General features: G+C 42.2%; 1 protein-coding gene across 5 annotated transcripts in view; it reads left to right on the top strand.

The window, feature by feature from the left end:
* Positions 1-23163, top strand: part of rps6kc1 (ribosomal protein S6 kinase polypeptide 1) — a 111419-nt gene that overhangs the window by 17638 nt on the left and 70618 nt on the right. For 4 of the 5 annotated variants that reach the window (XR_001329350.2, XR_001329349.2, XR_001329348.2 and 1 more), the window contains exon 2: positions 4045-4080. Coding sequence is in view for 1 of the 5 variants with exons in the window: in XM_014205476.2 (XP_014060951.1) it covers positions 4045-4080 (36 nt within the window). In the remaining 4 variants the exon portion in view is untranslated. Of the gene's footprint in view, positions 1-3538; positions 3943-4044; positions 4081-23163 lie in introns of those variants that run through there. The other variant, XM_045720932.1, reaches the window with a different exon arrangement.

Genomic DNA, 23163 nt, shown 5'->3' with positions numbered 1-23163 from the left:
AACCACTGTTCCACTGTGTCATCAGCAAACTTAATGATTAGTGTTGGAGTCGTGTTTGGTGCGCAGTCGTGGGTCAACAGGGAATACAGGAGGGGACTAAGTACACACCCCTGAGGGGCCCCAGTGTTAAGGATCAGCGTGGCAGACGTGTTGTTGCCTACTCTTACCACCTGGGGGTGGCCCGTCAGGAAGTCCAGGATCCAGTTGCAGAGGGAGGTGTTTAGTCCCAGGGTCCTTAGCTTAGTGATGAGCTTCATGGGAACTATGGTGTTGAACGCTGAGCTGTAGTCAATGAACAGCATTCTCACATAGGTGTTCCTTTTGTCCAGGTGAGAAAGGGCAGTGTGGAGGGTGATTGATATTGCATCATCGCTTCCTTGGGCACAGGGACTATGGTGGTCTGCTTGAAACATGTAGGTATTACAGACTTGGTCAGGGAGAGATTGAAAATGTCAGTGAAGACACTTAACTTCTTGGGGCTATGTGGGACGCTAGCGTGCCACCCGTGGTGCACCCTATCAACAGCAGGTGCATTTCAAGAGCGGCAAATTTGAAACCAAATAAATGTCAAAATTCAAATTTTTCAAACATACAACTATCTTACACCCTTTCAAAGATAAACATCTCCTTAACCTCTATGGGCTAGGTGGGACGCAAGCGTCCCACCCGTGGTGCACTCCATCAACAGCAGGTGCATTTCAAGAGCGGCAAATTTGAATCCAAATAAATGTCAAAATTCAAATTTTTCAAACATACAACTATTTTACACCCTTTGAAAGATAAACATCTCCTTAATCTAACCACGTTTTACGATTTCAAAAAGGTTTTACGGCGAAAGCATAAATTTAGAGTATGTTAGGACAGTACATTTACAAGAGTTGTGTGTAATGTTGTGCCAATTCAAAGACAAAATCAGCTAAAATGATGCACTAACCTTTTACAATCTCCAACAGATGACACTCCTAGGACATTGTGTTAGACAATGCATGCATTTTTAGTTCTATCAAGTTCATATTTATATCCAAAAACAGCGTTTTACTGTGGCGTTGATGTTCAGGAAATCGTTTCCCTCCAATAACCGGCATTCAAGTCAGCACCACAAATTAAATAATTAAAATTAGAAAACATTGGTAAAATATTATATTGTCATTTAAAGGATTATAGATTTACATCTCTTGAACGCAATCAATTTGCCAGATTTAAAAATAACCTTACTGGGAAATCACACTTTGCAATAATCTGAGCACTGCGCCCAGAAAAATACGCGTTGCGATACAGACTAGCCGCCATGTTGGGGAGATCTAAAATCGAAAATACTATGTAAATAATCCATTACCTTTGATTCTCTTCATCAGATGTCACTTCCAGGTATCACAGGTCCATAACGAATGTAGTTTTGTTCAAAAAAGCTCATCATTTATGTCCAAAAATCTCCGTCTTGTTAGCACATGATCTAAGCCCGCCGGACTTCACTTCATGAACGAGGGGAAAAAAATATATTTACGTTCGTTCAAACATGTCAAACGTTGTATAGCATAAATCATTAGGGCCTTTTTTAACCAGAACATGAATAATATTCAAGGTGGACGAATGCATTCTCTTTTATAACGTATTGGAACGAGGGTACCCAACATGAACTCGCGCGCCAGGTGTCTAATGGGCCATCATCGTTCCATGGCTCTTGTTCGGTCAGATCTCCCTCCAGAAGACTCAAAACACTTTGTAAAGGCTGGTGACATCTAGTGGAAGCAATAGGAAGTGCCAAAATATTCCTCAGCCCCTGTGTTTTTCAATGGCATAGGTTTAAAGGTAATACAACACATCAGGTATCCACTTCCTGTCAGAATCTGTCTCAGGGTTTTGCCTGCCAAATGAGTTCTGTTATACTCACAGACACCATTCAAACAGTTTTAGAAACTTTAGGGTGTTTTCTATCCATATATAATAAGTATATGCATATTCTAGTTACTGGGTAGGATTAGTAACCAGATTAAATCGGGTACATTTTTTTATCCAGCCGTGCAAATACTGCCCCCTAGCCCCAACAGGTTAACAGTTGGTCCGTGCATGCTTTGAGTACACGTCCTGGTAATCCGTCTGGCCCAGCGGCTTTGTGAATGTTGACCTGTTTAAAGGTTTTGTTCACATCGGCTGTGGAGAGCGTTATCACACGGTCGTCCAGAACAGCTAGTGCTCTCATGCATGCTTCAGTGTTGCTTGCCTCGAAGCGAGCATAAGAGGCATTTAGCTCGTCTGGTAGGCTTGTGTCACTGGGCAGCTCGCGTCTGGGTTTCCCTTTGTAGTCCATAATAGTTTTCGAGCCCTGCCACATCCGACGAGCGTCACAGCCGGTGTAGTAGGATTCAATCTTAATCCTCTATTGACGCTTTGCTTGTTTGATGGTTCGTCTGAGAGTATAGCGGGATTTCTTATAAGCGTCCGGATTAGTCTCCCGCTCCTTGAAAGCGGTAGCTCTAGCCTTTAGCTCAATGTGGATATTGCCTGTAATCCATGGCTTCTTGTTGGGATATGTACGTACAGTCACTGTTTGAACGACGTCGTCAATGCACTTATTGATGAAGCCGATGACTGAGGTGGTGTACTCCTCAATGCCATTGGATGAATCGCAGAACATATTCCAGTCTGTGCTAGCAAAACAGCCCTGTAGCGTAGCATCCGCGTCATCTGACCACTTCCATATTGACCGAGTCACTGGTGCTTCCTGCATTTAGTTTTTGCTTGTAAGAAGGAATTAGGAGGATAGAATTATGGTCAGATCTGCCAAATGGAGGGCGGTGGAGAGCTTTGTATGCATCTCTGTGTGTGGAGTAAAGGTGGTGTCTGATTTTTATTTTTTTTCTCTGGTTGCACATGTGACATGCTGGTAAAAAATTGGGCCAATATACCACGGCTAAGCAGTGTTCTTAGACAATCAATCAAATTGATTTATGAAGCCCTTTTTTACATCAGCCGATGTCACAAAGTGCTATACGAAAACCCAGCCTAAAATCCCAAACGGCAAGCAATGCAGATGTAGAAGCACGGTGGCTAGGAAAAACTCCCTAGAAAGGCAGGAACCTATGAAGAAACCTAGAGAGGAACCAGGCTCTGAGCGGTGGTCAGTCCTCTTCTGGCTGTGCCGGGTTGAGATTATAACAGTACATGGCCAAGATGTTCAAATGTTCATAGATGACCAGCAGGGTCAGATAATAATAATAATAATAATAATCATAGTGGTTGTAGAGGGTGCAACAGGTCATCACCTCAGGAGTAAATGTCAGTTGGCTTTCATAGCTGAGCATTCAGAGTTCGAGATGGCAGGTGCACTAGAGAGAGGGCGTATAAAACAGGTCTGGGACAAGGTAGCATGTCCAGTGAACATGACACAACTCGGAGTGCCTGGATATAGCTGTTTGGCCATGTACCACAAACCCCCGAGGTGTCTTATTGCTATTATAAACTGGTTACCAATGTAATTAGAACAGAAAAAAGTCATTTTTGTTCATACCCATGGTATACGGTCTGATATACCACGGCTTTCAGACAATCAGCATTCGGGGATCGAACCACCCGGTTTATAATATGCAATAATGTCTGTATAGCAGTTATTTTTTCCCATGATACTGATGGCTCTTTATTGAAGGTATCGCAAACAAATGTTTAGGTTGTCTGTGCTGTTTTCCTTCATCCAGCGATCTTGGGGAGTTGCTGCCCCTTTGTGGTGTGTGTATGTATAGTGCCCTGTGTGTGTGTGCGCTCGTGTGGTGACATCTCGTTTGTGCACTGCTCCCCCACCGTGTCGCTGTATAATGTCCTCATTGTCAAGCGGCTAGAACTCTGAACCCTCCTCCGCTATCTGTGAATGACTCTGCTCTCCACAGCAGAACAGGGAATGTCTACAACAGTTCTACAGGGCCCATCCATCCAGGGTCCCCATTTTCGGTCTGTAGTGCAATAGAGAAGAATAACTTTTGGTGGCGATTGATGGTGGTGGGGCTTAAGGTTGCTTGCTGATCCTAACCCCTCTTTTTCTCTCCTGCTCAGATCATCTCCAGAAAGAACCCGGAGGACGTCCAAGAGGTAAGAACTACAGGATTATCTGACAGTGATGGGAAGAAAGTGAGAAAAGAAGGGCTAGAGGTAAAAGAGGGAAAACGGAGAGCGCGTGCGAGAGAGTGGCTTTGGATTTTGCTCCTATGGCTGGGCATGTTGCAGAGGTTAATGACCACGGTTATAATGGTGGTGACCATGTTTATCTTTGTAGTAGCTGTGACAATAACAACTGTTCTTATCACAAACCAAGGACATTTTTGGTCCACCAGCCACTCTGATTTAGTTTTTACCAGCCAAAATATTTTTCTTCATAATTACACCAAAAATCACAAAAATGAGTATGCCTTCTAATGTATTACCAGTAAGAATAATGGGGTATATTGCTGAATTTCATTTCATTTTGTGACTTGCGTCTTTTAACCAATGTATGTTAAAATAAATAATTTAGATCCAATAATAAAAACAAATAAGCACTTCAACAACTGACCATCAAGAATAAACAAAGTGCCTGCCCTGCCACAAAAGTGAGTGAGTGATGCAGGCTATTTATTAGTATAGTTCAGGTCTCTACGCTGACATTTTTTACAAGGAGTACATGATGTGCTTCTAAGTAGAAATGTAGAAGCACACACGTACATCTAGGATAACAATGACTTTTAGGAGTGATCTATGCACAATTAGGTGAGACAAAAATGTTCAACTGGAACTTTAATGGACAGGCCGTTACCATGGTAACTTGGGCACTCGCTTGTCTGTGATGGAAAATAATCTGACTGCGACGTCTTCCTAGCAGCAGACGGTTGCAGCAAACTCAAACTTACATTGGAAAACAACCTAGCATGTGAACAAAATTATGTAACTGTCCAAGAAACACGAGAACAAAGTTACACTTTAGTAGCCTTTGTCAATTCGACTAACTTCTACATGTGGGCTTAAAATATATATATACTGTCATTTCCAGACTATTAAGCGCACCTGAATATAAGCCGCACCCACTGAATTAAAAAAAATATATATTATTTTGAACATAAATTATCCGCACGTGTCTATAAGCCGCAGGTGCCTACCGGTACATTGAAACAAATGAACTTTACACAGGCTTTAACGAAACACGGCTTGTAACAAAAATAAATAGGCTTTAACGAAACACGGCTTGTAACAAAAATAAATAGGCTTTAACGAAACACGGCTTGTAACAAAAAATAAAAAATTAGCAGTAAGCTTTAGTTGTCTTTTTGCACTGAGTCAATTCCTCACGCTGCTGTTTCCAACGTCTTATCATCGACTCATTAAGACCAAGCTCCCGTGCAGCAGCTCTATTTCCTTTTCCAACAGCCAGATCAATCGCCTTCAACTTGAAAGCTGCATCATATGCATTTCTCCGTGTCTTTGACATGAGGGTGACAAAATGACTACCGTAATCAGAATGATGGGAAGTTTGAGAGCGCTCGATTTAATCTAAACAGTAAACAAAAAAGTTGTTTGACCTTAACCCGTTCGGCAATTTCATTGGTCTAATGAAAGCTTCATGCCGCCAAAAAACTGAGCAAAAATCCATATATTAGCCGCGTCATTGTTTAAGCCGCGAGGTTCAAAGCCTGGGAAAAAAGTTGCGGCTTATAGTCCGGAATTTACGGTATAGAGCATTTGCGATTTATAGTATGTGCCCACCTGCCAACGTGGCTGGTGAAATATACATTCTTACGGCCCATGTACACCGTGCAGTGAACCCGCTTCCCATTAATTTTCAATGGAAGGAACGCGGTGAGAGCGGAGTGGTCTGGGGACCGTTGGGGGGCACGAATGTGGCGTGGGAGGCGGTGAAAAAGTAATGCATTTCCCAACTTTATGAAATCACCAGCGGCTAACGCTGGGCAACGATCAATCATATCGAGTGGTTCCCATGACGAATTTGAGACTCTGCGACCCAATGCTAGAGACTTTCTTCAGCAAAGATGGCTGACAAAAATACTAGAATGGAAGCAAATGTAAGAAATTATGTCATAACTAATCATGAAAAAAATGTACAGTTGAGAGGAATAAGTTAATGTAGAGATGATTCTGCATGCTTTTGTGTCAGTTAATTTAGGAAAAATCTCTATTTAGCAAGCTCGTTGACTAGCTAACATTAGCCAGATAGCTTTATGAGCATTTTTGTTGTTGAATGTTTTGGGACTCCTGAGAAAACCAGGCTGTTGTCTTGGGAAACAGTGGATGTAAAGAATCTAGCTAGCTAAAGCATTTACGGCAAATTTAAAGTACAATTTTGTAAGCTTGCCTTGCTGATATTTACCATGCAATGCAACTAAAGTAATGCCGTTAGCTAACTCTTTTGTTATTGCGTAGTGGAGGATAAAAATACCTGTATGCCTATGGATGTGTAGCTAGTTTTGTAGCCGATCTGTGTGTGGACCCTAAAACAGTTGGTATACATATTAGTTCAGAACAGTGATTTTAATTGCTTCCACCAGTTAATCATTAATCCCCAAGAAATTGCAGGAAATTACTGTTACACACATGACTGTTACATGCTAATATTATAATGTCAATATTAGCTAGCTAGCTATGAACCACAGCAATCATAGCCGGTTGTATTAACTTCAAGACATTCTGAATGGCATCAATGAAGCCTATGGATTGAGTAGAATATAATATAACTTTGTTGTGCCAAGGATGCAAGTCGTATATACATGTAGTTATTACCAAGCATGAGTTCCCCACATACATTGAATGTATTCTCTGATCTTGTCCTCTATCTTGGCAAATAAAGGTGTGGTTCAGGTATGAATGTCTGTGGGACATTCTTTTTTCAGTCATATCCAATACCAGGAATATCAAACTCCAGTCTTTGAATGATGCTGTGCACTGTATTTATTACAATTATACACTTCAACAGTGTTTACCATTCCTGACCCTAGGACATCAATAGTTACACGTAACATTGTCTTAGACTAGAATGCAGGATTTAACTAGTTAAAGGCTGATTTGTAATTCATACATACAGGACCAGAATTACAAAAACAGTACACTACACTTCCTATGCATCATATAAATAATGTAAAACAGGTTCTTCTCGCCAGCTCATTTCCTTAATCTGCACTGATCTGAGGACACAGGATAGGTGTAGTATTTAATCAAATTGGATACTTAATTTCAACTAGTAGAGAATGTGAAAAGCTTTATTGAGAAGTTCTTTATCCAAGTGTTATAAATACATAATTCATGCATTATAAATATTATTTTTGTGATATTATATTTTAAATACAAGTTCAATCGGTACTTCAATGCACATCTGGTCTGCATTAAAAACAGAGGAGGACTGAGGTGGGGAGAGAGGTGCAAGAGTGTCAAAGACACAAGGGGAAAGAGATGAGAACAGAGGAGCAGGGAAGACTGCATATGAGTAATGATTTACAGTGCTACTAAACGTCATTCTCTCAGGTCATAACAGTTACAGAAGTATCTCTAACCAGCCTTGGACCCCCAGTTGGCCCAAGGGTTATCTTAAAGTGGGTGAGGTGGTGATGATGGGACTGGGGGTTGGTGTCCTCTCTCACATCAAAACATACCTGCAGATGAGAGGGAGAGAGAGAGATGGGATGATTAAGCCTAGTCTTTTTAAATCTAACAGTATGTCTGTCATCATAATCATCAGGAGGTGAAATGCAAAACTGACCATGGATCATTAACTCTGGGACTACTACATCTCTATCTGTATTTCAATGTAAAGCATCTATTTTATAATGTTTCATGTTGACTCGGCGAAGTGACCTCTTACCTCTGATCATGCTGTTCTCTATGTCAAGCAGTTCAGAAGCTGGAGGGGTTCACATATATAAAGAGACCGTGTTCAACAGGAATCCGTTTGTGTGTGGCCTCACCTGGTGTCCAGTGTCCACACTGAGTGGCTCCAGAGTACTTTATACTGAAAAACATGCACAGACACCCGAGGACAAACAATATAGCGTAGTAAGATAAATAATGAGATGTCTTAACTTCTATGGGCTAGGTGGGACGTTTGCGTCCCACCCTAATCAACAGCCAGTGGAATCGCTTGGCGCGAAATACAAATACCTCAAAAATGCTATAACTTCAATTTCTCAAACATATGACTATTTTACACCATTTTAAAGACAAGACTCTCGTTAATCTAACCACATTGTCCGATTTCAAAAAGGCTTTACAGCGAAAGCAAAACATTAGATTATGTTAGGAGAGTACATAGACACAAATAATCACACAGCCATTTTCCAAGCAAGCATATATGTGTCACATAAACCCAAACCACAGCTAAATGCAGCACTAACCTTTGATCTTCATCAGATGACACTCCTAGGACATTATGTTATACAATACATGCATGTTTTGTTCAATCAAGTTCATATTTATATCAAAAACCAGCTTTTTACATAAGCATGTGATGTTCAGAACTTGCATACCCACCGCAAACTTCCGGGGAATTTACTAAATTACTCATGATAAACGTTGACAAAATACATAATTATTTTAAGAATTATAGATACAGAACTCCTTTATGCAAACGCTATGTCAGATTTTAAAATAGCTTTTCGGCGAAAGTGCATTTTGCTAAATTCTGAGTACATAGCTCGGCCATCACAGGCTAGCTAATTTGACACCCACCAAGTTTGGGGCTCACTCAACTCAGAATTACTATTAGAAAAATTTGATTACCTTTGCTGTTCTTCGTCAGAATGCACTCCCAGGACTTCTACTTCAACTACAAATGTTGTTTTGGTTCCAAATAATCCATAGTTATATCTAAATACCTCCGTTTTGTTCGTGCGTTCAGGTCACTATCCGAAGAGTAACGCGCGAGCGCATTTCGTGACAAAAAAATTCAAAATATCCCATTACCATACTTAGAAGCATGTCAAACGCTGTTTAAAATCAATTTTTATGCAAGTTTTCTCGTAAAATAGCGATAATATTCCAATGTTGTATTCATTCAAAGGCTGAAAGAAAAAAATTGAGAAGTCTCGTGAACGCGCATCTCAGTCTCACTGTCCTCAGGCTGACCACTTACAAACTCTGCTGCTGTACTTTGCCCAGAGACAGCAGACACCCCATTCCACTTTCTGGCGGCTTTAGAGAGCCAATGGAAGCCTTAAAGTGTCACGTTACAGCACAGATGCTGTATTTTCGATAGAGATGCAACAGAAGGACAACAAATTGTCAGACAGGGAACTTCCTGTATGGAATCTTCTCAGGTTTTGCCTGCCATATGAGTTCTGTTATACTCAGACACCATTCAAACAGTTTTAGAAACTTTAGAGAGTGTTTTCTATCCAAATCTACTAATTATATGCGCATTCTCATTTCTGGGCAAGAGTAGTAACCAGTTTAAATCGGGTATGTTTTTTATCCGGCCGTGAAAATACTGCCCCCTAGCCCCAACAGGTTAATATTCTCCATGGTTGGTCCTCTTGCCTATTCTTTGAAGGCGGAAGGACACCTGAGCCTGCTTACTGCACAAAACACAATCCATCAATCAGATTGATATATCAGTGTTTAGGTTGTAGGGTGTCTAATTGTTGAAAAACATTTTCAGTATGGGTGACTCTTAACCTCTATGGGCTAGGTGGGACGCCTACGTAACAGCCACTGCCAGCTTGTGGCGCGATTTTCAAAACCTTAAAAATCCTATTACTTCAATTTCTCAAACATATGACTATTTTACAGCCATTTAAAGACAAGACTCTCGTTAATCTAACCACACTGTCCGATTTCAAAAAGGCTTTACAACGAAAGCAAAACATTAGATTATGTCAGCAGAGTACCAAGCCAGAAATAATCAGACACCCATTTTTCAAGCCAGCATATAATGTCACCAAAACCCAGAAGACAGCTAAATGCAGCACTCACCTTTGATGATCTTCATCAGATGACAACCCTAGGACATTATGTTATACAATACATGCATGTTTTGTTCAATCAAGTTCATATTTATATCAAAAACCAGCTTTTTACATTAGCATGTGACGTTCAGAACTAGCATACCCCCGCAAACTTCCGGGGAATTCGCTAACATTTTACTAAATTACTCACGATAAACGTTCACAAAAAGCATAACAATTATTTTAAGAATTATAGATACAGACCTCCTCTATGCACTCGATATGTCCGATTTTAAAATAGCTTTTGGTGAAAGCACATTTTGCAATATTCTAAGTACATAGCCCAGGCATCACGGGCTCGCTATTTAGACACCCGGCAAGTTTAGCACTCACCATAATCATATTTACTATTATAAAAATGTCATTACCTTTTGTTGTCTTCGTCAGAATGCACACCCAGGACTGCTACTTCAATAACAAATGTTGGTTTGGTCCAAAATAATCCATCGTTATATCCGAATAGCGGCGTTTTGTTCGATGCGTTCCAGACACTATCCGAAATAGTAAAGAAGTGTCGCGCGCATGGCGCAATTCGTGACAATAAAATTCTAAATATTCCATTACCGTACTTGAAGCATGTCAACCGCTGTTTAAAATCAATTTTTACGACATTTTTCTCATAGAAAAGCGATAATATTCCGACAGGGAATCTCCTTTTCGGCAAACAGAGGAAAAAAATCCCAAAGGCGGGGGCGGTCGGGGTCACGCGCATAAGCCCAGTGTCCCTTGATCGGCCACTTGAGAAAGGCGATAATGTGTTTCAGCCTGGGGCTGGAATGACGACATTCTGTTTTTTCCCGGGCTCTGAGCGCCTATGGACGACGTGGGAAGTGTCACGTTAGAGCAGAGATCCTTAGTAAATGATAGAGATGGAAAAGAAGTTCAAGAAATGGTCAGACAGGCCACTTCCTGTAAAGGAATCTCTCAGGTTTTGACCTGCCATTTGAGTTCTGTTATACTCACAGACACCATTCAAACAGTTTTAGAAAATTTAGGGTGTTTTCTATCCATATGTAATAAGTATATGCATATTCTAGTTACTGGGTAGGAGTGGTAACCAGATTAAATCGGGTATGTTTTTTATCCAGCCGTGTCAATACTGCCCCCTAGCCCTAACAGGTTAAGAGCCTGTTTTGTTTTTGTGCAGACATCATCCATATCTGAGAAGTCGAAATTAAAGGGAGAGAAACTGGCAATTGTAATAACTGACACAGCTTATTAAATGTAAAGAATACTCTTTATTGCAATGTGGGCGTCTCTTAAAATAGCCATTGGTTGTGCATAGTGCAGTCTATGGTGTTGCCAGGGAACAGCACCCTCTTTGAAGAAGTAGGAGGTGAAGATCTCCTCCACATTGATTGCCTCCCGTGTTGCATTGTTGGCCCTGTCCGTGCAACATCCTGTAGAGCAGCAGACCTCTGGTCTGGCACAGGGCGGAGAGCTGCATGTCCCCTCCTGGTCCTCATTTGCACACTCTGTATGTAGATTGTTTTTCTATTGTGTTATTGACTGTATGTTTGTTTTATTCCATGTGTAACTCTGTGTTTGTGTCGCGCTGCTTTGCTTTATCTTGGCCAGGTCGCAGTTGTAAATGAGAACTTGTTCTCAACTGGCCTACCTGGTTAAATAAAGGTGAAATATAAAATATGCAGGACACAGTTTGCCTTCACATAGGCCTGAATTCCCCCATTCCCAGATGGCCCTGGTCACACTCGCGACAATGCACCCAACGGTGAATTCCCCTACACGGTAATTGTTTTGAAGGAATCTCCAGTTGCAAGGTATCTGTAGGAATATGGAAGATAATGTCATTATTAGACTTTTACATCAGCAGGTCATTGTGGATTACTAAAGTATAATATCTCTTATAACAAATCATGATAACATTGGATAGATAGATGCATGTGACAGCAGGATCATATCAAGGAAAATGAATACATAAATACCACTTGAAGCTTGATGATGAGTTGATCATTTGTTGTGCTAAGGCAGAAACTTATTTGACAGCTGGAGCTGCTGTCCTTTCACCCTCTTTCATGGCTATTAGCTAGCTACCTACAAATGCATTAGTTTGTTTTTAATTTACAATGATAAATACATCAAGATAGCTAGCTAATATGAGGTTATTTAATTAATTTTTATTTCACCTTTATTTAACCAGGTAGGCAAGTTGAGAACAAGTTCTCATTTACAATTGCGACCTGGCCAAGATGAAGCAAAGCATTTCGACACATACAACAACACAGAGTTACACATGGAGTAAAACAAACATACAGTCAATAATACAGTAGAAACATAAGTCTATATACAATGTGAGCAAATGAGGTGAGATAAGGGAGGTAAAGGCAAAAAAGGCCATGGTGGCAAAGTAAATACAATATAGCAAGTAAACACTGGATTCACCTAGCTAGCTATACAGTATTTAATGTTGGCTAGTTAGCTAGCTACGTTAGTAGCTTATTTGATCGACCGCCTCGATTCGGTCTTATGTAGCAAAATTTGAAATGGTGTTATTTACATTGGATAAAAATAGAGGCTCGTAGATAGAACATTGTATAATATACTGCAGTTGAGGAACAAATGGGAAAGTAATTCTGCTTTGGAAGTTGATAAACTTGTAACCCCACTTTTGAGAAAATGGCCCTTTGAATGTTTTGGGACACCTACTAGAGAGCTCTTTGTCTACACCCACTCAGCATCATTCACACCCTCTTGAGCCTTAGCTCCACCCATCTCTTTAAGGTTTGACATGTGAGACCATGTACTAAACCGTGAGTACGGTATTGTACAACCAAAGATTTCATGACTAAAGGCTGGTTTATACAACTACTTATACTTATACAACTGTCTGTATACAGTTGTTACAGTGACATCATGAACATTCTATTGTCGTCCGACATCAAAGTTGTCGTTATGGAAAAAGTATACACACAAAAACGACAGGCTGCATGACATCAGCAGCCTGGGGGTCCAAAATGGCATAACTGATGCATTTTAACACCAATAAACCCATCAGGTTTAAAAATGAATTTAGTATATGTCAATCTAGCAAACCAGGCAACTAAAAGCAACTTTCTCAACAATGTTTTTGGTTTGTTTCTAAATTCAAAAGCAAAAAATGAAACGTCCCTTTTTCAGGAACCTGTCTTTCAAAGATCATTTGTATAAATCCAAATAATTTCACAGATCTTCATTAAACACTTTCCCATGCTTGTTCAATGAACCATAAACAATTCATGCAGCTGTGGAACGGTCGTTAAGACACTAACAGCTTACAGACGGTAGGCAATTAACCTGTTAGGGCTAGGGGGCAGTATTTGCACGGCTGGATAAAAAAAATGTACCCGATTTAATCTGGTTACTAATCCTACCCAGTAACTAGAATATGCATATACTTATTATATATGGATAGAAAACACTCTAAAGTTTCTAAAACTGTTTGAATGGTGTCTGTGAGTATAACAGAACTCATTTGGCAGGCAAAACCCTGAGACATTTTCTGACAGGAAGTGGATACCTGATGTGTTGTATTACCTTTAAACCTATGCCATTGAAAAACACAGGGGCTGAGGAATATTTTGGCACTTCCTATTGTTTCCACTAGATGTCACCAGCCTTTACAAAGTGTTTTGAGTCTTCTGGAGGGAGATCTGACCGAACAAGAGCCATGGAACGATGATGGCCCATTAGACACCTGGCGCGCGAGTTCATGTTGGGTACCCTCGTTCCAATACGTTATAAAAGAGAATGCATTCGTCCACCTTGAATATTATTCATGTTCTGGTTAAAAAAGGCCCTAATGATTTATGCTATACAACGTTTGACATGTTTGAACGAACGTAAATATATTTTTTCCCCTCGTTCATGACGAGAAGTCCGGCTGGCTTAGATCATGTGCTAACAAGACGGAGATTTTTGGACATAAATTATGAGCTTTTTTGAACAAAACTACATTCGTTATGGACCTGTGATACCTGGGAGTGACATCTGATGAAGAGAATCAAAGGTAATGGATTATTTACATAATATTTTCGATTTTAGATCTCCCCAACATGACGTCTAGTCTGTATCGCAACGCGTATTTTTCTGGGCGCAGTGCTCAGATTATTGCAAAGTGTGATTTCCCAGTAAGGTTATTTTTAAATCTGGCAAATTGATTGCGTTCAAGAGATGTAAATCTATAATTCTTTAAATGACAACATAATATTTTACCAATGTTTTCTAATTTTAATTATTTAATTTGTGGTACTGACTTGACTGCCGGTTATTGGAGGGAAACGATTTCCTCAACATCAATGCCATAGTAAAACGCTGTTTTTGGATATAAATATGAACTTGATAGAACTAAAAATGCATGCATTGTCTAACATAATGTCCTAGGAGTGTCATCTGATGGAGATTGTAAAAGGTTAGTGCATAATTTTAGCTGGTTTTATGGTTTTGGTGACCCTGTCTTTGAATTGACAAAACATTACACACAACTCTTGTAAATGTACTGTCCTAACATACTCTAAATTTATGCTTTCGCCGTAAAACCTTTTTGAAATCGTAAAACGTGGTTAGATTAAGGAGATGTTTATCTTTCAAAGGGTGTAAAATAGTTGTATGTTTGAAAAATTTGAATTTTGACATTTATTTGGATTCAAATTTGCCGCTCTTGAAATGCACCTGCTGTTGATGGAGTGCACCACGGGTGGGACGCTTGCGTCCCACCTAGCCCATAGAGGTTAAGGTCACAGTTATGAAAACTTAGGACACTAAGGAGGCCTTTCTACTGACTCTGAAAAACACTAAAATAAAGATGCCCAGGGTCCCTGCTCACCTGCTCATCTGCTGCAAGGAGCCATGAGGATTGCAGATGTGGCCAGGGCAATAATTTACAGCTGATCGTCCTCGCAGTGGCCACGTGTAACAACGCCTGAACAGGATCGGTACAGGATGGCAACAACAACTGCCCGAGTTGCACCAGGAACGCTCAATCCCTCCATCAGTGCTCAGACTGTCCGTAATAGGCTGAGGGAGACTGGACTGAGGGCTTGTAGGCCTGTTGTAAGGCAGGTCCTCACCAGACATCACCGGCGACAACGTTGCCTATGGGCACAAACCCACCGTCGCTGGACCAGACAGGACTGGCAAAAAGTGCTCTTCACTGACGTTGCTTTTTTGTGTCACCAGGGGTGCTGGTCGGATTCACGTTTATCGTCGACGGAATGAGCGTTACACCGAGGCCTGTACTCTGGAGCAGAATCGAGGTGGAGGGTCCATCATGGTCTGGGGTGGTGTGTCACAGCATCATCGGACTGAGCTTGTTGTTGTTGTAGGCAATCTCAATGCTGTTTGTTACAGGGAAGACATCCTCCTCCCTCGTGGTACCCTTCCTGCAGGCTCATCCTGACATGACCATCCAGCATGACAATGTCACCAGCCATACTGCTCGTTCTGTGCGTGATTTCCTGCAAGACAGGAATATCAGTGTTCTGCCATGGCCAGCGAAGAGCCCGGACCTCTATCCCATTTAGCACGTTGTTCGATCGGAGGGTGAGGGCTAAGGCCATTCCCCCCAGAATTGTCCGGGAACTTGCAGGTGCCTTGGTTGAAGAGTGAGGTAACATCTCACAGCAAGAACTGGCAAATCTGGTGCAGTCCATGAGGAGGAGATGCACTGCTGTACTTAATGCAGCTGGTGGCCACACCAGATACTGACTGTTACTTTTGATTTTGACCCCACCCCTTTGTTCAGGGACACATTATTCCATTTCTGTTAGTCACGTGTCTGTGGAACTTGTTCAGTTTATGTCTCAGTTGTTGAATCTTATGTTCATACACATATTTACACATGTTAAGTTTGCTGAAAATAAACGCAATTGACAGTGAGAGGATGTTTCTTTTTTTGCTGAGTTTAGATTGTTAGGTGTAAACGGTACAGTGAAATGGTTACTTACGTAGTGGAGTATTTTGTTTAGACCTGTAGCTTGCTAGCTAAACAATGAACTATTATCCCAACTCATAACGTTACTACCCTGCATGAATCTACAGGTAGCTAAAGCTAACCATTTGCAATCAAACGCCTGAATTTTCTCCATCTCCTTAGCTGTCATGCTCTGCTTCCACTGGGCATCGCACTGATTTCAAAACTCGCTCCTCCAGAAGGTGGAGAGCATTACCAACACTTGTGCAGTTAGTGATCTCTCTCAAAAAAGCTGCTTACCTGCACATACTAAGCAGCTCATGTTACAGACAGAAGCGTTCTACATGTCAGACCAATCCAAACTCGTCTCTCGGCATGTCCAGCCCATCCATTAACTCAGCCAATCATGGCTAGCGAGAAGGTTCCTGACTTTTTCTTTGGCTAAATCAGCTAGGCTCGTAATGTAACAATTCTATTTGTGTTTACAGATGGCATACAAGTTTGTTTTTAAGGCACATGAAAGGTCACATTTCAGAAGGTAATTCTGCCAAAAAAAGCTTTTTGATTTTAAAAAAAAACGATCAAATGCCTCTCCTGTGAAGTAGTGATGCGCGACATACGCATAGTTTCCTGAAACAAGTCACATTTGAATTAGCCTGCACTGTAGCTAGCTAGCTAATAATACGTTGTTTGTAAGTTTTTAAAATAAATGTATTTACTTACTTGGATAGGTTTTCCCAGCCATGTGGACGATTGGAAACAGGGCAAGAAAGTTAGTTTGTCACCAGAGTGGTTTAGAGCGTATTACTAGATTACTGTGAATAAATGAATGAAAAGGAGAATGGATTGAAACTATTTACCCATTTAATAACTAGACCTTCATACAAACTTCCTATACTGAATTATTGATGCACAAATAAACGTGCTGCCAGCATGCCCACAAGCGAGCCACTCTGGGCGGCAGCATCGGCACGCAGATATTTCCCACTCCCTAGTGTACACTGGCCGTTACCCGCCAATGACAAAATCTACCCGCATTTGGCGGGTGTTAATTTCCAACCCTGGTGTGAACCCTGGTCACAGTCAGAGAGTCAGAGTCAGAGTTTAGCAGAGCCTATTAGTACGTGTTTACATACATCCACTCTAGTACTAGCTACTTAATCTGTTAGTATCTCTGTCTCGTGGTTAAGCTATATAGCTCTGTCACCGCTAAGTTAGCGTCAGCATACCTATAGAGGGAATAAAGGCCATAAGTTGTGGGCAGATAACGTTCAATTGCTGTTATATGGACGGTGGTGTGTATTCATGGATGCCATGGGAAACCAGGCTTCAAAAATGTACTAAGACATTTTATTTTAATTTGATATCTTTCGTCACTCGTCTCTGTTATACTTTTCCTTCAATTCGCAAGAGACTGAATTTCTCTCACCTGTGGCTGCATCCGAGTGAGCAAAACAGTGCCCCTTTGTGTCTGTATGTGTAGTCCATCTGTCTGGCCAAAAAGAGTATGACATTGTTGCCACCCGTAGCATTGAATGAATGAGGCAAAGCGAATTTGGCCTCCTTAAACAATAAAGATAATAGCCAATCAGCGTTGAGCTAAACTGAGTCCTGGTGCACAAAAAAGTGTCCAGGATAGCCATTTTGCATTTTGCTTCACATCAAAAGCCAAACGTTATTGACAGAAAAATGAAATTGCTGCATCTTGTTGAGTCGTTGTCCTCCGGTGGCTAGCTAGCTAGTAAAATATGGCACTTTTCAAAATTTGCCATGGATGGAGATCAGGATTTGGACTTGTCGCTTTATTTTATTCTCCGTACTGATCAATGATTACAACGGCGATTGATCCAACCATAAATGTATACACTGTGCCCCTGGCCTGAGAGATTGGAAGTTGACTATGTAGTTCGACGTAGACTAATGTTAAAGCTACAATATCTAACTTTTTGGATTACCCGACCAAATTCCCACAGAAATGTGAGTTATAGATCTGTCATGTTCATTGAAAGCAAGTCTGAGAAGCGGTAAATCTGATTTATGTGTGCTATTTCTATGCTTCCCATTCTCAAGTTTAGTTTTTGCATCTTTTACTTTCAGTTTTGTACACCAGCTTCAAACAGCTGAAAATATATTTCACAGCGGTTTAGATGGTACAATGATTTGCCTAGGACAACAACAACTAAAAGTGTGTACTGTATGACAGTCATAGACCATTTCGTCAACATGAAAGTGAGGAGGATGGCATTGGCGTTTTTCTACCAGTAGGGTGAGTCAACATGTTTTTTTCTACTTACATGCACACACAGAAATCAGTGCCATGGACAGCCACATCATATTTAGCTTAGGTTGATTGGACTAAATAGTTGTTGGTATCTTTTAGTTGTCACTGTACTAGACTACGCAGAGGTGATTTGATTACTTTGAAATGGTGCTGGAATAGTGGAGGCATCTTCTGTTTTCTTTGGGACTTGTGGCAACTCTGGTTCTAAATGAATAGTTGTTTAATGGTACAAAAATGGCGGAAACATTAACTTGCTTGACCATGCTGTTGGTGATGTAACTATTTGTTACATGCAATATGCTTTGTGGACTTCACAGGACAAATGTGCCTCTCCGGTTTTGTGATGAAATAAAGGTGTGGTTGAATTTATTCTGCCAGTGTGTCTCCTTATTGTCTCTGTCTTAGGCCTATATATCACGGTCGCAGGCATATGAACTAACATGTTATAGAGCAAACAACACAATTATCACAACACCGGTTGTAATGGCTTTTTATTTGTATTTTTTGGCTTGGCTTCCCCATTGATTTTACCCACACACAGCTAATGCATATAGAACTATAGGTTGGTGATACGCTGGAAAAGGTTGCAACTTATGCCTGTACACACACAGCCCTGAGGCCCGCTCTAATACAGCAGGCATGATCCCAATTACTTTTGTGTGTATTCGGGAGAGAGAGAAATGGGAATACACACAGCTCCATTGTTGAGTAGTCCTTCTCTCTGGGAGTGGTGCTGTGTCTCGTGTCCCTCACGCACTGGACCGGCAGCCCAGACCAGAGCAGTCCGAGCTCTGTCTACCCTATACTACCTCTGGACCTGGGCCTGGATGTCTGGAGCTTGTCTGGGGCTGTTCAGGTTGGGTAGAGGGTTTTTACTGGAGTTAGTTAATGTGTGTCTGTCTGTAGAGAGCCAGAAGGGGCGATGTGAATGTTCTTGTGTGGAGATTTATGTAAGAGGTGTGTGTGTGTGGAGGTTTCATTGTGTGTGTGGAGGTTTCATTGTGTGTGTGGAGGTTTCATTGTGTGTGTGGAGGTTTCATTGTGTGTGTGGAGGTTTCATTGTGTGTGTGGAGGTTTCATTGTGTGTGTGTGTGTGTGTGTGTGTGGAGGTTTCATTGTGTGTGTGTGTGTGTGTGTGGAGGTTTCATTGTGTGTGTGTGTGTGTGTGGAGGTTTCATTGTGTGTGTGTGTGGAGGTTTCATTGTGTGTGTGTGTGGAGGTTTCATTGTGTGTGTGGCGGTTTCATTGTGTGTGTGTGGCGGTTTCATTGTGTGTGTGTGTGTGGCGGTTTCATTGTGTGTGTGTGTGTGGCGGTTTCATTGTGTGTGTGTGTGTGGAGGTTTCATTGTGTGTGTGTGTGGAGGTTTCATTGTGTGTGTGTGTGGAGGTTTCATTGTGTGTGTGTGTGGAGGTTTCATTGTGTGTGTGTGTGGAGGTTTCATTGTGTGTGTGTGTGTGTGTGTGTGGAGGTTTCATTGTGTGTGTGTGTGGAGGTTTCATTGTGTGTGTGTGTGTGGAGGTTTCATTGTGTGTGTGTGTGTGGAGGTTTCATTGTGTGTGTGTGTGTGTGGAGGTTTCATTGTGTGTGTGTGTGTGTGTGTGTGGAGGTTTCATGTGTGTGTGTGTGTGTGGAGGTTTCATTGTGTGTGTGTGTGTGTGGAGGTTTCATTGTGTGTGTGTGTGTGTGTGTGTGTGTGGAGGTTTCAGTGTGTGTGTGTGTGTGTGTGTGTGGAGGTTTCTGTGTGTGTGTGTGGAGGTTTCTGTGTGTGTGTGTGGAGGTTTCAGTGTGTGTGTGTGTGTGTGTGTGTGGAGGTTTCATTGTGTGTGTGTGTGTGTGTGGAGGTTTCAGTGTGTGTGTGTGTGTGGAGGTTTCAGTGTGTGTGTGTGTGTGTGGAGGTTTCAGTGTGTGTGTGTGTGTTGGAGGTTTCAGTGTGTGTGTGTGTGTGTGTTGGAGGTTTCATTGTGTGTGTGTGTGTGTGTGTGTGTGGAGGTTTCATTGTGTGTGTGTGTGTGTGTGTGTGTGTGTGTGTGTGTGTGTGTGTGGAGGTTTCATTGTGTGTGTGTGTGTGTGTGTGTGTGTGTGTGTGGAGGTTTCATTGTGTGTGTGTGTGTGTGTGTGTGTGGAGGTTTCATTGTGTGTGTGTGTGGAGGTTTCATTGTGTGTGTGTGTGGAGGTTTCATTGTGTGTGTGTGTGGAGGTTTCAGTGTGTGTGTGTGTGTGGAGGTTTCATTGTGTGTGTGTGTGGAGGTTTCATTGTGTGTGTGTGTGTGTGTGTGTGGAGGTTTCATTGTGTGTGTGTGTGTGTGTGTGTGTGGAGGTTTGATTGTGTGTGTGTGTGTGTGTGTGTGTGTGTGTGTGGAGGTTTCATTGTGTGTGTGTGTGTGTGTGGAGGTTTCATTGTGTGTGTGTGTGTGTGTGTGGAGGTTTCATTGTGTGTGTGTGTGTGTGGAGGTTTCTTTGTGTGTGTGTGTGTGGTGGAGGTTTCATTGTGTGTGTGTGTGTGTGGTGGTTTCATTGTGTGTGTGTGTGTGTGTGGAGGTTTCATTGTGTGTGTGTGTGTGTGTGTGGAGGTTTCATTGTGTGTGTGTGTGTGTGTGGAGGTTTCATTGTGTGTGTGTGTGTGTGTGGAGATTTCATTGTGTGTGTGTGTGTGTGTTGTGTGTGTGGAGGTTTCATTGTGTGTGTGTGTGGAGGTTTCATTGTGTGTGTGTGTGGAGGTTTCATTGTGTGTGTGGAGGTTTCATTGTGTGTGTGTGTGTGTGTGGAGGTTTCATTGTGTGTGTGTGTGTGTGGAGGTTTCATTGTGTGTGTGTGTGTGTGTGGAGGTTTCATTGTGTGTGTGTGGAGGTTTCATTGTGTGTGTGTGGAGGTTTCATTGTGTGTGTGTGTGTGGAGGTTTCATTGTGTGTGTGTGTGGAGGTTTCATTGTGTGTGTGTGTGTGTGTGGAGGTTTCATTGTGTGTGTGTGTGTGTGTGGAGGTTTCATTGTGTGTGTGTGTGTGGGGAGGTTTCATTGTGTGTGTGTGTGGGGAGGTTTCACTGTGTGTGTGTGTGGGGAGGTTTCACTGTGTGTGTGTGTGTGTGTGGAGGTTTCACTGTGTGTGTGTGTGTGTGGAGGTTTCACTGTGTGTGTGTGTGTGTGGAGGTTTCACTGTGTGTGTGTGTGTGTGGAGGTTTCACTGTGTGTGTGTGTGTGTGTGTGGAGGTTTCACTGTGTGTGTGTGGAGGTTTCACTGTGTGTGTGTGTGTGTGTGGAGGTTTCACTGTGTGTGTGTGTGTGGAGGTTTCATTGTGTGTGTGTGTGGAGGTTTCATTGTGTGTGTGTGGAGGTTTCATTGTGTGTGTGTGTGTGTGTGTGGAGGTTTCATTGTGTGTGTGTGGAGGTTTCATTGTGTGTGTGTGTGGTGTGTGTGGAGGTTTCATTGTGTGTGTGTGTGGAGGTTTCATTGTGTGTGTGTGTGTGGAGGTTTCATTGTGTGTGTGTGTGTGTGTGTGTGTGTGGAGGTTTCATTGTGTGTGTGTGTGGGGAGGTTTCACTGTGTGTGTGTGTGGGGAGGTTTCACTGTGTGTGTGTGTGGGGAGGTTTCACTGTGTGTGTGTGGGGAGGTTTCACTGTGTGTGTGTGTGGAGGTTTCATTGTGTGTGTGTGTGTGGAGGTTTCATTGTGTGTGTGTGTGTGGAGGTTTCACTGTGTGTGTGGAGGTTTCACTGTGTGTGTGGAGGTTTCACTGTGTGTGTGGAGGTTTCACTGTGTGTGTGTGGAGGTTTCACTGTGTGTGTGTGGAGGTTTCACTGTGTGTGTGTGTGTGGAGGTTTCACTGTGTGTGTGTGTGTGGAGGTTTCATTGTGTGTGTGTGGAGGTTTCATTGTGTGTGTGTGTGTGTGTGGAGGTTTCATTGTGTGTGTGTGTGGAGATTTCACTGTGTGTGTGTGTGGAGGTTTCACTGTGTGTGTGTGTGTGGAGGTTTCACTGTGTGTGTGTGTGGAGGTTTCATTGTGTGTGTGTGTGTGTGTGGAGGTTTCATTGTGTGTGTGTGGAGGTTTCATTGTGTGTGTGTGTGTGTGTGGAGGTTTCATTGTGTGTGTGTGTGTGTGTGGAGGTTTCACTGTGTGTGTGTGTGGAGGTTTCACTGTGTGTGTGTGTGGAGGTTTCACTGTGTGTGTGTGTGTGTGGAGGTTTCACTGTGTGTGTGTGTGTGTGGAGGTTTCACTGTGTGTGTGTGTGTGTGTGGAGGTTTCACTGTGTGTGTGTGTGTGTGTGGAGGTTTCACTGTGTGTGTGTGTGTGTGGTGGAGGTTTCACTGTGTGTGTGTGTGTGTGGAGGTTTCACTGTGTGTGTGTGTGTGTGGAGGTTTCATTGTGTGTGTGTGGAGGTTTCATTGTGTGTGTGTGGAGGTTTCATTGTGTGTGTGTGGAGGTTTCATTGTGTGTGTGTGGAGGTTTCATTGTGTGTGTGTGGAGGTTTCATTGTGTGTGTGTGGAGGTTTCATTGTGTGTGTGTGGAGGTTTCATTGTGTGTGTGTGGAGGTTTCATTGTGTGTGTGTGGAGGTTTCATTGTGTGTGTGTGGAGGTTTCATTGTGTGTGTGTGTGTGGAGGTTTCATTGTGTGTGTGTGTGTGTGGAGGTTTCATTGTGTGTGTGTGTGTGTGGAGGTTTCATTGTGTGTGTGTGTGTGTGGAGGTTTCATTGTGTGTGTGTGTGTGTGTGGAGGTTTCATTGTGTGTGTGTGTGTGTGTGGAGGTTTCATTGTGTGTGTGTGTGGAGGTTTCATTGTGTGTGTGTGTGGAGGTTTCATTGTGTGTGTGTGTGGGGAGGTTTCACTGTGTGTGTGTGTGGGGAGGTTTCACTGTGTGTGTGTGTGGGGAGGTTTCACTGTGTGTGTGTGTGGGGAGGTTTCACTGTGTGTGTGTGTGGGGAGGTTTCACTGTGTGTGTGTGTGTGGAGGTTTCACTGTGTGTGTGTGTGTGGAGGTTTCACTGTGTGTGTGTGTGTGGAGGTTTCACT

The sequence above is a fragment of the Salmo salar genome, chromosome ssa06, assembly GCF_905237065.1.
Source record: "Salmo salar chromosome ssa06, Ssal_v3.1, whole genome shotgun sequence".
Classification (NCBI taxonomy): domain Eukaryota; kingdom Metazoa; phylum Chordata; class Actinopteri; order Salmoniformes; family Salmonidae; genus Salmo; species Salmo salar.
Note: the sequence above shows the minus strand (reverse complement) of the source record. Positions and strands in the feature narration are given on the sequence as shown.